The sequence below is a fragment of the Mus caroli genome, chromosome 11, assembly GCF_900094665.2.
Source record: "Mus caroli chromosome 11, CAROLI_EIJ_v1.1, whole genome shotgun sequence".
NCBI lineage: Eukaryota > Metazoa > Chordata > Mammalia > Rodentia > Muridae > Mus > Mus caroli.
Window position 1 is genome coordinate 49,619,907 of NC_034580.1, and position 17,717 is coordinate 49,637,623.

General features: G+C 44.1%; 1 protein-coding gene across 3 annotated transcripts in view; it reads right to left on the reverse strand.

The window, feature by feature from the left end:
- Positions 1-4,990: 4,990 nt before the first annotated feature.
- Cdc42se2 (CDC42 small effector 2) overlaps positions 4,991-17,717 on the reverse strand; it is a 68,170-nt gene continuing 55,443 nt past the window's right edge. For 2 of the 3 annotated variants that reach the window (XM_021177585.2, XM_021177584.2), the window contains 3 exons: positions 10,026-10,127; positions 7,769-7,884; positions 6,889-7,227 (listed from right to left, as the gene is read on the reverse strand). In XM_021177585.2, the coding sequence (XP_021033244.1) occupies positions 7,786-7,884; positions 10,026-10,127 (201 nt within the window). In that variant the 3' untranslated portion in view covers positions 6,889-7,227; positions 7,769-7,785. Of the gene's footprint in view, positions 7,228-7,768; positions 7,885-10,025; positions 10,128-17,717 lie in introns of all 3 variants that reach the window. The other variant, XM_021177583.2, reaches the window with a different exon arrangement.

A 17,717-nucleotide genomic window follows, 5' to 3' on the forward strand; every position in this document is an offset into this window, starting at 1 on the left:
CTCACTCTGTAGACCAGGCTGGCCTCGAACTCAGAAATCCGCCTGTCTCTGCCTCCCGAGTGCTGGGATTAAAGGCGTGCGTCACCACGCCCGGCTCGTAAATTTTTGATAACAATACCCCACTGCATTTCTGTTGTGTGTGTATCTAAGTAAGAGTACATTCATTTCCACTTCGACAGATACTTCCAAGCAGTTTCTCAGTGTGGCACTAGAGTTTATATACCCAACTTCAGTATTTCTAGATCATCTCTAGTGCTTGATATTTTCCTCTCTTTATCTTACTTGTTCTTGTAGGGTACAGTAACTTATCTTTTTTATTTTATAGTAGCCTAGTGATAAACTAAATGTTGGCAGAGTATTTTGGTACACTGTGTGAAGTTTACCCTTGTATTATTTCAAATGCTGATTTTTCTGTCCAACTATCTGGTTTCAATCTGGACAGGGCTTTGTTTTATTTCTTCTTAGAAGCTCCTGCCTCAAGTTTATATAAATGCTGCTCCTCATTATCTGCCTGCCAATAAAAGCCAACAAGCCAATACAGAGCTTTAGAGAAAATGGGAGGGACTTCCCATTCTAGGAGGAAGTGACAGGAAGTGAAGGAGGAGAGGTGGAGAAAACATCAGGAGAATAGAGAGGGAACAAGAAAAGATGAAGAACTGCAAGTAATATGGAGATATGTCTTGGAGGAAGCCTGACTAACTTGGAAGTTTAGAATGGAGTGATAATTGTTCAGTATTTGTCTCAAGGCAGTTTTAATAAATCTTAGTCTCTCTGTGTGGTTACTAGGGAATTAGCTGGTTAAGAAATAGCTGCCATCATATTACTATTATCCATCTATACTACAATAACCATTCAACAGCCGAATGCCCTTTTAATATACCTACTCAATATTTTATATTATTTTCACAAAGAATTAAGAACCTTTGTCTTTGTTTCACTACATTATCCTATGTTAGAATCACATATTAAATGCCACACATATGCATACAGAGATTTAGGAACCTTTATGTATTCTGGATATATTTTTTGCTATGTGTATTTATTAGAAATATATTTTCCCATCCAATGTTCTGCTTTTACACTCTGTTAAGGTATTCTTTGCTGTTGTTGTCTACTGTTGTTTCTTTGGGTGGTGGGAGGCTGGGGCTTGAACTCAGGGCCTTGAGAATCTATACAAATGTTCTACTACTAAGCTATGTCTGCAGCCTCTGCAGCCGTTGTTAAATGAATAGACATTGAATCGATATAACAAAAAGAAGAAGAAAAGGATAGTCTTGTTGGAGGAAGTGTGGGATGGGCTGTGAGGTTTGAAAAGCACACACTGGGCCCAGCTCTCTCTCTCTCTCTCTCCCCCACCCACTGCCTGCAGATCAGGATGTAAAGCTCTAGTTACTGTGAGCCCCATACCTGCCATGTATGCCATGATGATAATGGACTAACAAGGCTGAACTGTAAACAAGCCCCCAGTTAAATGCTTTCTAAGAGTTACCTTGGTCACAGCGTCTCTTCACAGCCATTGAACACTAAGGGCACCTCCTTCCTTGAGGCTAGTTTTTCACTGCATTGTTCATGCTGTCTTTCCCACTCAACTACTGCAGAACACATAGGCCACATCTGCATCAACTGTAAGGAATAACACTATGCACACAGGGTGTTCACGCCCTTTCTAGACCACACTCCCAATCTTTTGGTTACATACTAAGGAGTGGTGAGATTGGTGGACTATATACCAACTGTGTATAAACTGGTGGGGAAGGGCCAACTTGTATGTTTGTTTTAGAATAGCCCTGAATTCCTGAATTCTCCTCCCTCTATCTCCTATGTGCTGAGATTTCAAGTAAGTTGGTGTGTCTAGTTTATACTTTTTTTTAAAAGATTTATTTTTAATTAGGTGTACCTGCATTTGTGAGGAATTCACAGAGGCCAGAAGGCAGCACATAATTTAACTTTTATTCGCCTGATGTAATTATCTTCTCTGAAGCTTACTGCCTCTGTTTACTAACCTAAACTAAGTTCATAGAATCTAATCTAGGTTTAGAATGTTTTCAGCCTGAGACTTCCTGCTGAATAAGCTCACCCTTCTTGTTCTGAGCTCTGGCTGGCTGCTTCGACTCAGCTGTTCTGCTCAGACTCCTCTCCAAGCTGACTGATTCAATCCAGCCTTCCCTGAGTTGCTCTGCTTGGCCTCCAACTATGGCAATCTGTTCTAATCTTCTGGCTCCTTATCATTTTCTAGCTTGTTCTGTCATCTATGTCTAGCTTGTTCTTTCTCTGCAACCTGTCTCTATACAACTATCACAATAAAATTGCATGATGGCTTGTATATGCTTGGCCCAGGGAGTGGCACTATTTGGAGGTATGGCCTTGTTGGAGTAGGTGTGTCACTGTGGGTGTAGCTTTAAGACCCTCATCCTAGCTGCCTGAAAGTCAGTCTTCCACTAGCAGTTTTCAGATGAAGATGTAGAACTCTCAGCTTTTCCTGCACCGTGCCTGCCTGGACACTGTCATGCCCCTGCCTCAATGATAATGGACTGAACCTCTGAACCTGTAAGTCAGCCCCAATTAAATGTTGTCCTTTATAAGACTTGCATTGGTCATGGTGTCTGTTCACAGCAGTAAAACCCTAAGACAAACTGCGTCCTCTTTTTCTGTGCTGTTTTCTTTTAGGTAGCTTCCTTCTCTCTTCTTGTGAGAGTTGGGCATATCCTATCCTGTCAAATCTTTCTCTGATTTGTCACTTTGTCCGATACTCAGTTAGACATCACTTTCAGACATCTGTGCTTCCTTCTACAAACTAACTTTACCTTCACTGTTGGAACTAAAGGTGTGTGCAAAGGGCTGAACCACACAACTAGAAAGAGGGTTTTTGTGATCAAATATCCTGTAACAATGACCACACAAAGGATCCTGAGTGAGTGCTTGTATCTGCTCGTGACCACCAAGCCTTCTGTTCAGCCCTGCTGTACTTTTAAGGATTAATTGTAATGATCTTTTACCACTTTAAGTGGGCTTCGTCACTCCCGTTTCTTTTAAACTACTGTGAATCAGACTCTTCCTATTTTTCTTGATATAGAGGAAAAGTAACTGGACCTTTATATGCTATTTATCAGATGTTTTCAAAAGTAGTCTTAATTATAAGATCTGACCATTTGCAAATAGAGGTAATTTTACTTATTTCCTATTCCTATCCCTTTCTCTTAATGACCAAAGACTGGGCCCTTTGACACAGGGTGTTACTATGTAGACCAAGATGACCTTGAACTCACAAGAGATAGATACTCCTGCCTCTGCCTTCTGAGTGCTAGGATTAAAGGTGTGAGCCACCACATCCAGCCTTATCATATTTTTAAGCCCCACCCCCCAACATTTACCTAATTTTGCTCACAAATATTTCATTTGTAGGCAACCTTTATTCCTTTTTGAGGTGTGTGTGTGTGTACATGAGTATAGGTGTCAAGACGTCGATCCCCCAGAACTGGAGCTGCAGACAGTTGTGAGTCATCAATCGTGTGGGTGCTGGGAACCAAACCTAGGTCTTCCACAAGAGCAGCCAGTGCTCTCAACCACTAAGCCATCTCTCCAGCCCCATGAACCATTCTTACAAATCACTTTAGGTATTTTGGTGAAGGGCTAGAATTGGATTTTGTTCTGGTTTTACCTTTTAAAATCACACCTGTTGGGGAGGGGTGGGCATAAGATGGTGTGCGCATGTGGAGGTCAGAGGACATCCTGTAGGAGTTGGTTTTCTATGTCTATTATCTGGATCCCTGGGTTCACTGAAGCCATTGATTCACCCTCTGAGCCATCCTGTCACTGGAAAGAACTTCACTTGAAGCCAGCTTTCTCTCAGTGCCTTTGGATGTACAGCACAAGCAAGCCTGTCGACAAACCTGGCTTTTCTGTTTATACGACTCCATGTGGCAGTTCTAAATCCAACCTCGGCTCCTGCCACTCTGGGGCTCCTGTGAGCAGCACAGTGGTGCATACTAATCTTTACTCTTCTGCATCAGAGGCTAAAGTGACACCATGGGCCTGTGCTCTTTGTCACAGGGTTTGGCCAGCTTGTTAGGTCCTACCCACCAGATTGGCTGTCACCCTTGAAGCCATGAAGCCAAGCGTCCCGTAGGGAGTAATCAGTTGGGATGTGATTCCGTTCTGACAGTTTGGAGCTTTGGAGACAGCTGCTGGAGATGTGTCTAGGCCAAGGTGGCAGAGGTGCCTGTGGTCAAGCCTGGCCACTGAGCTCCATCCTGAGTCCAGGTAACAGTTATCCTCTAGACACATGTTCTAGTCAGCAATAAGCAACTAATTGTCACTCAGAAGCTGAGGCAGGAGGATTTGTTGGCCTAGTAGTTTGGTGAGGCCGATCTGGTCTACACATCAAGACCCTAAAGGAGGAAGGGCGAGGGAAGGAAGGATTACAATTACAGATTTTCAACTCTCTTTTGGAACAGTCTTTTTTCTAAGACAGGGTTTCTCTGTGTAGCCCTGGCTGTCCTGGAACTCACTCTGTAATACAGGCTGGCCTCAAACCCAGAGATCCCCCTGCCTTTGAGTGCCTGGATTAAAGGTGTGTGCCACTACACCGGCTGCATACCAGGCTATAACTGAGTCTTCAAGGTTGCCATGACACACGAACACACAATCCTGCTATGACCTCTCAGACTGTAGGTAGCCTGTACCACTCTGCCCAGCTTACATTTTAAAAAAACGTTTTTTTGTTTTGTTTTTTCGAGACAGGGTTTCTCTGTGTAGCCCTGGCTGCCCTGGAACTCTGTAGACCAGGCTGGCCTCGAACTCAGAAACCCACCTGCCTCTGCCTCCTAAGTGCTGGGATCAAAAGCGTGAGCCACCACTGCCCGGCTTAAAAAAACTTTTAAACAAAAGAGTGACAAGTTGTCTGCACCCATGAGCTGTCAGTGGAGAATGCTAGAAGATTCTCTATATAAGGTAAGTGAAATTTTATTAGAAGAAAAATCCAAACAAAGACTAAAAGAAAACATTTATTGAATCAAAATCAATACTTTCCTTTTTTTAATATCTACAAGCCAACAGTGAGCTCACTTTATTCAAGAATGAACACAATGTACAAAAAAAGTATGCTTAGATTATAAAAATACGTCCATCTTGTCTTCTGGTGCTGAGCACAAGTCACTGAGCAGATCAGGCCACTGCTCTACCCTAACAGCTCCATTTAATGACCACAGGGAAGCTAATTGACAAACTCTCCAGGCCCACTGGAGAAGCTGTGCCCAGCACACTGCTGCAATCTTCGGTTTCTCTTGCTTACTAGTTGTTACCATGTATTTCAGAGAAGTATTAACTATATAATAAATTCTGGGTACAAAATCCTATTAGCTCCAATTTAAAAATGAGATGTGTGACTGGGGGAACAAAGGAGTTCCCAAGGTTTACAATCCCATGTGGGGAGGTGGGAAGTATGTCTCCCTGCACCTTTGCCGGCATCCTTAGGCCTCCATAAACACCATGTACCAGGTTACTCTGTACATTCTCTTGACCTTACTGGAGCCCTCCAGGGCACCAGGCGGTGCACTGCGTACAGTGTCTCACTGTGCTGAGAGGTCAGAGGCTGCCAGGACCATCAGGGGCTTCAGGAGCCTTTGGCTTATTAATGACTGGCCTTGGAGCAGCAAACAGTGATGGGGGAGGGGACAATGGCTCCCTGTGCTGTCCCATCTATCAGTGCCAATGATGCCAAGAAATCCCTGTCTGTTATACAGAAAGAGTCTGCACACAGCAGTGCCCTGGCAGGAACCTCACCCTGGCTAAGCAGAATGACAGACTCTAGAGTGCAGTGTCCATACGGTGAGTGAAAGACAACAGTGAGAAAATGGTTCTCCTCGACAGAGAAATTCTCTGTGTTCAGGATTGACACCTAAGAACGGTAAGAATTGCAAAATCAAAGAATCAGGTCATCCAGTGTTCCACCCTACTGGTAAGTTATGTTCAGAAGAAATGTAGGAGAAATGCTTTCGGCTTTGCCTGCGTCAGCCTTCAGTGGCTCTTCAGTCAGCATTCTCAGTTCAGGGACAGGCAAAGGCAGAAAAGATCACAGCTTCTCTAGACAAGGACCTACATGCCTTCAGCACTCTAATCTCAGTTAAGACCCATATTCTGCACAAATGCTAATCAATCAATCAATCAATCAAAGGCAGTTAGATAGTAAGCAAAGTGGACCACAGGATCCAGCTACCTATACTCAGCAGGGAAGAGGAACAGAATGGGACCTGAGCAAAGGCCTCTTACTAACCAGTGTCACTGTGAATCAGCCAGGCAGCAGGTGGCTGTTGGAAGCTGCCACAGCCTCCACAGTAAGTGGAACACTGGAAGGCCAAGGACTCTGCAAGTCACAGCTGGTAGCAGAGGCCAGAATTTCAACACACAGCTAGTGGAAACAATTTGACACCAAATGACTAAATAGAAAACAGCAATGGGTACACAAAGAAGAGCTAACAGGACGAAGATGCTGAGAAACTGAATGGGCTTCACAATACTCAGATACAGACTGTATCTGCTCACAATCACAGGTCCTTACTCTCAAATAAATACACTGAACATTTACAGCCAAGCAACTGCCTCTGAACGCAGGCTTTCCTGTCACTGCTCTAGTCGACCAGAACCCACTTGAAATATCTGTAAAGAGCCTCCTCTGAGCATCCTCAGGCCACAGCAGCTCAGGATGGATGTCTGGCGTCCCATGGGGTCCCCTCTGAGCAGGACCATGGAGTGTGCAGACGCGCTCCGCTCAAGTTTCCAACAGATGAAAAGGACTATTGTGCTTGTGGGTCTCATACCTTCAAAATATACATAAATGGTGGCAGTAATTACAGGTCTTTGTTTACCAGTTAAATCATAAGGCAGAGGGGCTGGAGGTGCAATGAAAAGGTTTAAAATGGAAAAATTACAATACAGTGCTAGCAGTCACAGAAAAGACCATGCTAAGATCCGATCCATGTCAATTAAACATTGAAAATTCAGCTACGATCCAAAGAACTCTGTCAGAGTCCCAGGCATGCATGCCGCTGGCGGCAAGGCAGGTCGGCCTGACGCTGCCTTCCTTGGAGCAGGAACGTCTTTGCTGGAGATCACGGGGGTGAACAGATTGCCGCCACACTTCTTTTTTATAATTAAAATAAAAGAAATCCAATCACAAGACAAAAATATTATAGAACTGTGGACAGAGAAAATACAGGAATTCACGATGACCTACAAAACCAAAAAGAATTCAAATTATTATTTCTTAGGGTTTTTTGTTTTATTATATAAACAGGGTCTCTTTACACAGTCCTTTATGTCCTGGAACTCACTATGTAGACCAGGCTGGCCTTGAACTCACAGAGATCTGTTTGCCTCTGCCTCCCAAATGCTGGGACTAAAGGCGTGCACTGCCACATCCAGCCAAAAAAAATCAAATTACTTTTACACTCTTAGGTAAATCCTTCCTTTTAACTAGTCATCTTATTTTTCATTTGAAAAGCTTATAAATTTGAAAAGCTTTATAAATTACCTCACTACTCTGTACACAGTACTGTCCCACTTGGTAAGAGGGCAAAGCAACAATTTGTCACCAGAATCACAGGCCAAAGCCTCCCTAAACTGTCTCTTAGGAGGAGACAGTCTGATATTTAAATCTAAAATCAAGAATATGCCAAGAGCACTAAGAAAGATAATTTGTCTAACTTTTTAACCACAAGACTAAGACTTGGCTAACCAAGAGGCCACCCCACCCCAGCTCTGAGGTACTCACAGGTGAAGGGACCAGGGCTATCCTGCCTTGGTGTCCACGAGCTGCATCTGCACGTTGGCAGGCATTCCACCTCCATAGCCTCCCTTGGACTGCATTTGGTTCTGAATGGAGCTGACCTAAACCAAACGAACAGAACAGATGCACAGCAGGAACCAGAGACTGTGACAGAGCGATTTCCCCTCCATCTTGAGGACATAATGCCCAGTGACAGCCAGACAGTTTAGATGCCTGGGCCACATTTGTGAGTCTGTTTACTGAGGACCACTGAGCATTTACTGGGACACATTTCATTCATTGTTAAACACCTTAATTTTTCCTGGTTACAGTGCAAATGGTGAGGTCATTACTGAAAGCTCTGTTTTAGTTTGGTTTTTCCCCCAAGCAAGGCCTCATGTAGCCTGAGATGGCCTTGAACACTACAACTGAACCTGAACTCACAACTGATGGCTGTAAGAATGTACAGCTCGTCTTTAAGCCCTGGGGCATGATCACATCCACAACACTTTGTGATGCAGTGTGACCTCAGCTCAGATATCATCAGTCTTTATCAGCCTATACCCAACACACACAGTCTCTGCAGACTTTCCAGGACCACCTGGTCAAGACTTTTGGATTCATAAAGCCACACAAGTCACAAGTCTAAGAAAGAGATGTGTGCCTCAATAAACAAACAAACAAACAAAATCAATCCTGCAGTGTTAAACTGAAGAGTCAGGAAGTGACTGATCGGTGTGAGCAAGCACATGGCTGCGGTGTACAGGGTTTGAAAACTACTAAAGGCTCACAGAGCTCTTGCTGGCAAGAAGCGGGCATTAAAAAGTAAGCTTGCAGGCGTGGCCATCTACACTTGGAAACACCACCAACCAGTGGCACCCAACCAATCAAAAATCAGTCCGTGAAGTAGCACTAGGGGGACGAGCCCAGTGTTCAGAGGTGGTGAGTGATCCAGTGCAGGCCAGGCGGGCACCTTCACACACGATCCTGTTCCCAATGACAGTTGCTCCAGTCTCAGGACAGAGATGGGTGGGGACACCTCCTTGGACAAATAGCATTTCTATTCATGGTTTTGTCTTGTCATCACTGTTCTTACACAGGAAAACACACTTTCTCTCACAGTCATGTTTATGCAAATGGGAACTATCAGCAGTAATTCCCCAAACCTCCCGGACTGATCTCACTGTCAGCAAGAACTCAGCCCTGAGGGAGGAACGCTGGAGCATGCTCATCCAATGAAATCGCTACCCGAGAGGACATATTGGTTCTGCAGAATGATGTTGGTCCCAGAGAAGACTTCAGTGGTCTGCAGGGCAAAGCCTGATGCTGTCAGCGCAGGAGCCTCCCTCCGCCTCAGCTACAGTAGGCAGCAGACCTCATGAAGCTTACTAATGGTAAGATGCAGGCACAAATTTTAAAGAAAATCTTGAACTGTGCACAAACAATACTGGAAATGTGTTAAATCTTAAATCAGGTGGCTAGGTAATGTCCCAGCATATACCAGCCTGAGGCAGCAGTTCAAGTTCCAAACCAGCTCAGCCTCCATCTTTAGACTAAATCTGGCCTCTGCACACATGTGACCCATGCACATAAATAAAAACTAAACCTTAAAGTACATGAAAAGCAGTTCACAACAGGAGGGTAAGTATTAATATTTATTTATGTATTTATTTATGCATTTATTTATTTTGAGGCAGGGTCTCTAGCCTTGGCTGTATTAGAATTCTCTATGTAGACCAGCCTGGCCTCGAACTCAAGAGATCTTCCTCCTGTCTCAACCTTCTGAGTGCTGGAATTAAAAGCACACACCACCATGCCTGACATAAATATTAAATTAAAAACTGACCTTTAAGACCCCATGGTGGTAGCACAAGAATCAATCATTAACACATTCCAAATTCTAGCGTGAAAGAAAGAAAAAGTTTACGAGTGTGGCTGTTCCTGTATGAAGTGGACTGCCCTTTACATCACATCTTCCCATGAACATTAAGTCATCTGTATTGTATATAGCAGTACATTTAATAGAGTTTCAGTAATGTACAAATAACTGATAGACAATATTGCTCAGGGAGTGTGTATGCAGACACAATATTTCTTTCCAAATATTTTTAACCCATGACTGGCACAATCTAGTTGCAGAACTCACTTGACATGTACCCACACAACAAGTCTAAGAAATCATTTTGAAGGTATGAGTCTGTCATACAGGTCCCACTGGGCCTTGTCTCACAGTCCCATGTGCGTGTCCCACGATCAAACTTACTGAGTTCATCCCACTAAATAGATCTCCGGATCCTACGTGAGCTGTGTGCACAAAGTTGGTTGGCTCTCCGATCATACTTCGGTCAATCCGTCGTCGCCTCTTCTAAAATATGAGAAATAATGTGTTGAGAAAATGGCCTTATCCTCCCACACTGGTCTGAAACCCCAATTCTCATGCTTTTCATTTCTCTTTGAAACAATGAAACATCAAAACTCTAGAGGATGAGCAGTCAAGACTGCTCAGCCATGAGAAAGCCTACCGTGTACACCCCAAACCCAGCTTCCACCCATGGAATCCTGAAGGTTGCCCTTTGACGGCCCCCTCCGCCCATGATGCTGTAAAGTGTGCAGCCACACAACCGGAGTTTTACCTGAAGGGGCATCTGGAAGTTTTTAGCATAAAACAATAAGTAATAAGCTAGCTGGCCACACACGCCTGTATCCCCCCCCCCCCCCCCCCCCGCCAGGCTGGGACAAAAAGGACCTTGGGTTTGAAGCCAGCCAGACTACATTATGGATTCCTTTTCAAGAAACAAAACTAAGGAAACGATACTTAAAAAAACAAACAAACAAACAAAAAAAAAGGCAATCTCATGTAGCCCAGGCGGGCCTTGAACTTCTGACCATCCTGCTGTTTCCCAAATGTTAGAACAGAAGCACTCACTGCCATGTCTGAAGAACTAGTTAATCTGACTAAAACATTATACATAAAAACACTGAACTTTATGTAATGCCAGTGATACATATTTTTATGTCAAAAATAACTTAAAAATAAGACAAATGTAAAATTACCCCATCATTAGCCAAGAATATGTGGGATTTGACCTCAATGCTCTTGATTTTAAGCACAACTTTCTAGCTCTTGATAACAAGTTGATTATATTCTGATGTCATTTACTTGGGTTGTCTCCAACTGCCCTCTCCACATTGGAATGAATCTGTCATTCAGCTGGCCTGGGGGAGGGGTGGGGCTTAGCACTGGTCTGTTCACTACACTGACTGATGCTCTGTCTAAACCCAACAAGGCTGGGGCTTGCTTCCTAAGTTTTGACAAACATGTTTTAGTTTTGTGATAGGGTTGCATCAATACAGCTCAGGCTCACCTAGAACTCACCGTCCTGCCTCAGCTCCTGAGTGCTGAGATTACAGGTGTGGTCACCATGCTTGGCTACAGCGCTAGCCAGTTTCCCAGTGAGTAGCCAAGCAGGCACGCTGGCTTCCCACCAGCACACCCACCTCCTGCCTCATGACTGCCCCTGCCCTGCTCATCTGAGGTTTGCACAGATCCTTCAGACACAAGAGCAGCCACCAGTGTAGCTGGGTCACTGTCCTCACAGCAGGCTTCCCTGTGACAGCACACAGCTCCCAAGTTTGCAGGGAACTATGAACTGTAGGAACAGAACCTCAGGACACAACACCCAGGTCCATAAAACTGCAATGTTGCTGCTATTCTAGTAAGTGCTAAATCTGACAGTGCTCAGAGCAGTTTGTCAGAACATGGCTCTCTATAAACAGAGAAGTGGAGAGTCCGCATGTACAAGCCACAAGCCAACTTACCATCTTTTTATTTTTTATTGTTGCCAAATAAAACCCCAGAACAGCTGAATTCTCTTCTTTAGAAATACTTGATTGCCCTGGTTCAGCAATGGCATGTGCCTTCCGTGAGCTGGGTGGGTTTATTCCTGCTAACTCTGCATGGTAACACAGTGCCTCTTAACCATGTGTTCCTAGAGCTTCTGCACATGTGGTTTTGCTCGCTCTGTGTGTGTGTGTGTGTGTGTGTGTGTGTGTGTGNGNGAGAGAGAGAGAGAGAGAGAGAGAGAGAGAGAGAGAGAGAGAAAATACCCCCACATAAAACAAACCTTCAAACTTAAAGTGCACCTCTGCACAGCAAGTGCTCAAGGCCACCTGACCTACAAGCTGCAATTCCAGAGCAGAGTTTCTTTAGTAGCAGCAGCAACAAGAGTAATAATAATTATCACTATTATTGGGAGGCCTGCACCCACATACGTCTGTCAGCATTTTCCTGAAGCTCATTTAAATGGATCCTACAGCGTGTGCTTTCCTTCACTCGGTGCAGTTATTCTGAGGGTGGTAACTGTTGCTACCTATACCAGGAGTCACTCCTTGTTAATCACAGAACTCTAAGACAGGTTAAACTATAGCAAACCAAAATCAATCTGAATTCCTTGCGATCATCTCTTCTCAGTCAGCTGAGTTTCCCTAAGGGACATAAACACACTTTGATAGCATGTAGAGCACATGTGGGCAAGGCTCACAAGGTGACAAGACCTTCTGTGTCAATTCCAAATCTCTAGATACTGATGCTCCAACTATGATGTAGTGATGCAGAAATTCCATAGAAAGAAACGTTTGCCAAACCACCTCTCCTCTAGCACAACTGTTCACATTTGTGCCTCTGCTCCCTGACCTTATACAGAATGAAAAGCATTTGAAGCATGGCTGGGAGTATTTGCATGGCCGGCAGCTAATGAAGAGTCCTGTAAGAGTGAAGTGTTCCAGGAAACACAGTGACTCTACCCAAGTCCACACAGCAGGGCTGTGAGCGCCCTCTCAAGCTTCCTGTTTTGCTTTGCCGAGGCCCAACTGTGGAATTCCCCTGGCTGCTGACAACTGCATCTGTGTTTGTCTTGAAATTTTAATGCCATGTTCTTGAAAAAGTATGCTGTTCAAAAAAAAAAAAAAATCCACCTTATGCTTGAAAAATACTGTGTGCTTAGTGGTTGGTGGCTGATTGGGGGCAGTGGAATCATGCCAAGTACCCATGGCTGGCATGGAATTTGCAATCCCCCTGCCTCAGCCTCCTCGGTACACCTGCCTTTGTTTAGACATTTATACTTAGCCCTGGGTGCCGTGGGCTCCACCCTCCCTCAGATCTCTAGAGCTGTAGAGCAGTGAAAATCTTCCCAACTGTCAGGATGTCCCTGATCACTTTAATTGGATGCTTTCTGACTAACAGTGAACATGGCAGACTTTCCTCTCCTAAGTACTGAAAACATCCAATCTGTCCTTTCTCCTGTGAAGAAGAGAGCTATGGAGTCTTGTCATAAATATTTTATTTAGTTAACTATGCAAACTAGTTAGTAACTATATAAACCAGGCTGGCTTTGAACCTGGGCCCCTTCCTACTCCTATCTTACCTACTAGAAGCAGTAGTTCTTCTACTTTGTGTTACTTTGTGTTCTTACTTTGTGTTAACATTACACATTGTGAATGCATGTATGTACAAATGTGTGCACACAGGTACGCAGAGGACAGAGGATGAGAGCCCTTGCAACTGAGGTCTCGGGTCATTGTGAACCACCTAGCTTGGGTACTAGGAACTGAAATCAGATAGTCCTGTGGAAGAATGGCCAGTAAGTACTCTTCGTCAAATCAATGTGTTGTTAATTCTGGGTAATTAATCTCTAACGTGTCCTTAGTTACAGAAAATGTGTGCATTTCATTCTTAACTTTTATATCAGACTGTTACTGGTTTAAAAGGAGCGAAATGCAAGTTTCTGAGGTACTTGTATATCAGTCATGTGAGAGACAGAACCCGACCACAATAACCTCAAGCAAAGGCCTGAGCCTCCATTCTTGCAGGTTCATAAAACCCAAGGGGGAAAAAAATAAGCCCATGCTATTGGTGTCAGAGAAGTAACTTCACTTTGGCCCTTTAAGAATTCATGACCAAGAAAGGCATTGACTTTCAGACTACCACACAACAGGACCTGAAACTGCACACTGTATTTTCTAAATAAACAACAATCTCCCAGATGAGGTCAGATGACTTACAACAATAGGGTCTTTTAGGCAATGTTTTAGAACTCATAAAAGCTGCCAGTTAATGGGAACTTTTCATACGGCCTGCAGACAGGACTGGGTAATCCAGTGTGAGGCCCTGGGTAGGTACAGGAAAATAAAGCTAGAACTTTTTAAAAGTTATTTGAAACAGCAGTTGTTTTTCTTCTTATTTCATCAAAAGGCGTTTCTGACTTTCTTTCCAGGGTTTTTGTTTGTGGCAATAAGCAGTACGGTGAAGGAGCGTACAGCTGTAATAGCAGTGTTTGCTTGGGAAATGAAGCAGGAAGGTTCCAGGATAGTCTAAGCTCCACCCTTCCCCAAAGGTAACCCTGTTTCTGAGCTGGGCACTCAAGTCTACAGCATAAAACACATCTATCTGGGACTAAAAAGTCTCTGAGACATGGGAGGAAAACACAATAAATATTACTTTCATTTTTCATTATTCTTAAAGATTTTAGTCCTTCAAATACTTGGTATACAGGGTGCTATGAGGCTCTAAGGTGTGTTGTTTCTACAAAAGTTATTAAAAACAATAAACAGAAAATATTGAGTTATATTAATACTTAACCTAAATCTAACAATGAAAGATGCACAGCAGAGCTTCATAGGATATATTCCTCCTACTGACATGTGCCTTTCAAAATGCCAGAATGCCCAAGTGTGCTGGTCTGGATAAGAATGGCACCAACAGACTCACGTGTGAACACTTAGTCATCAGGGTGTGGCAGTACTGGAGAAGGATTAGGAAGTGTGATCTTATTAGGTCTTGTTGGAGGAAGTGTGCCATGGGGGAGCCACTGAGATTCTGAGATTTCGAAAGCCCATGCTAAACCCAGTTCTCCTGTCCCCTCACCCCTCATCTTTCTCTGATTTTTTCTTTGCCTACAGATCAGGATGTGGCCCTCAGCTACTGCTCCACTGCCATGCTCCCTGCCATGACGAGAATGGATTAAGTCTGAGAGGGTAAGCCAACCCCAGTTAAACGCTGTTCTTTATAAAAGTTTCCTAGGTCCCGCTGTCTCTTCACAGCGACACATCAGACACTGACCTCATGCTGCAAATGCCCATGGGCCAAAGAATGAGGAATGAAATTGGGGAATTTTATTTCAAGAAACTTTTAATTTGTGTATCACCCTGACTCATAACCTCATAGTCAAATGAACCCAGCATTATGCACATTAAACTCAGACAGCACAAGAATAAAATCCAGCATAAGATGCTAATTTTGACTCAGTAAGAGCCCGAGTCAGAGGAGAAAGTAGAGAACAAGGAAGGAATAGGACACAAATACAAGCCCCACCCCACCCCAGAGCTTTTCAGTTAGAAATGTCAGTCAGCTGACGGAGAGCTTGCCTAGCATGCACAGAGCCCAGGGTTGGATCCCCAAGTACCACATAAAACCAGGGTTGGGGGCCTGGCAAACACATGAGTGGATGGTCACAGTCAGGGCCCCCAATGGAGGAGCTAGAGAAAGCACCCAAGGAGCTAAAGGGATCTGCAACCCTATAGGTGGAACAACATTATGAACTAACCATTACTCCCCAGAGCTCGTGACTCTAGCTGCATATGAATCAGAAGATGGCCTAGTCGGCCATCACTGGGAAGAGAGGTCTATCGGTCTTGCAAACTTTATATGCCTCAGTATGGGGGAACACCAGGGCCAAGAAGTGGGAGTGGGTGGGTAGGGGAGCAGGGTCGGGGGAGGGGCCTGGGGGACTTTTGGGATAGCATTTGAAATGTAAATGAAGAAAATACCTAATTAAAAACTAAATAAAAACAAAACAAACAAAAAACAAACAAACCAGGGTTGGTGGTACACAGCTGTAACCCTAACACTGGGGAAGGTGACAGTGGGATCAGAAGAAGTCATAGGAAGTCTGAGGCTAGCCAGGGGTACACAAGACTCTGTAGGTAGATGATAGAGAGATAGATAGACAGATATTCAGACAGATTAGATGAGAGAGACAGAGAGCACAAGCACAAACTTGCTCACAACTAGTCTGCACATTTATCCAATTTCATGAATCTCTAAACTCAACACAGATCTAACTGAAATCTCAGTAAGTCTTTCAGAAAACCTGACAAACTTTGAAATTTGTATGGAAGATTCCACTAACACTGGCCAAAACATAAAATAAAAGCTAAAGGACAGATCTGCCTTTCCAGACACCATGACAATATAGAACAGAAAAATAGAGACCATGATATCAGCATAATGCTGAGCTCAGGAAAGGCAGCATGAAGAAGCTCGGAGTGTGGCTCACACATGATGTGTGGACACTCGTTTTAGTAGCTAAGCTAGAAAGACACTTACGTAGCATGTTACAACCCACTCTCATAGATCTCTTACCAGGGACAAAGGACTACTGGGGCAATGAGTGGTGGGGCAAAAGCCACCACATAGAAAAGTACGCACAGTTAGCTTCTTCCTTCCAAAGCCAACTCCAAGCCCAGCATGGTGGTGCACACCTGAAACCTCTACACCCAAAAGGCTGCGACAAGAGAAACGTGTGAGTTCAAGTTCAGCCTGGGCCACACAAGTAAGACTTTTGTCTCAAAAAACAAACAAAACAACACACATTAATTCACTACAGGCTTTTATTATACATGGCAACTGATTCTACTTTTACAAGAAAATCTAGGTAAGTGTCTTTATAACTCAAGAGTAAGAAAACGTTTTTAAACAAGACACTCAACATAAAAACCTGTGCCTATAACCCTACAGTTGGGGAGGCAAAGACAGGAGGCTGTTTGGTGCTCGTTAGTCAGCCGATATTGCTGAGTCAGAGAGCTAAGGTCAGTGAGGAAGAGAAGGCCGGCACTGTCGTTAGTCTCTGGCTTTCCTGAGCGTGTACACAGACCTGCATGGATCCTATGTGCACACACAACCAATAGTTTGCATTCAGATATTACGAATATGCCCATGACTATGAAATACAGAAAATCACACTGATCAATAAACATCAAGAGATGCTAAGCTCTGTGCTGCATATGCAGCTCAGCGGGCAGAGCACTTGCCTAGCATGCACAAATGAAACCCGAGACTAAGTGTGCCTGTGACCCATAATCCAAGCATTTGGAAGGTGGAGGAAAGATCAAAAACACAAGATGGATGATGGGCCTGATGATGCACACCTTTAATCCCAGCACTCCAGAGGCAGTAGGATCTCTGTGAGTTCCAGGACAGCCAGGACTCTGTAGAGAGACCTTGTCTCAAAAAACAAACAGCACAGGGTCATCTGTGGCTATATGGTAACTTTGAGGCTAGCCTGGGATACATGAGACCCCACTTCAAAACATAAAAGAGGTTAGCAAGATAGCTCAATAGGTAAAGACACTTGCTGCCAAACCTAAGGATTGTGTTCTGGGATCCACATGCTAGAGGAAGAGATCTGTTTCCCACAGTTGTCCCCTGACCTCCACCTGCATGTTATCACATTTCTCCCTAAATAATGTCATAATATTTTTAAAAATTAAGAAAGAAAAAAAGGGAGGGTAAAAGGTGTGTGTGTGGGGTGGGGGGAGGCTGTGATGGTTTGTATATGCTCAGCCCAGGAGGTGGCACTATTAGGTGTGGCCCTGTTGGAGTAGGTGTGTCACTGTGGGTGTGGGTTTAAAGACCCTCATCCTAGCTGCCTGGAAGCCAGTATTCTGCTAGCAGCCTTCAGATGAAGATGTAAAACTCTCAGCTCCTCCTACACCATGCCTGCCTGGATGCTGCCCTGTTCCCACTTTGATGGTAATGGACTGAACCTCTGAACCTGTAAGCAAGCCCCAATTAAATGTTGTCCTTTATAAGACTTGCCTTGCCTTGGTCATGGTGTCTGTTCACAGCAGTAAAACCCTAAGTAAGTCAGGGGCTTAACCTCATTAACAGTCATTAGGA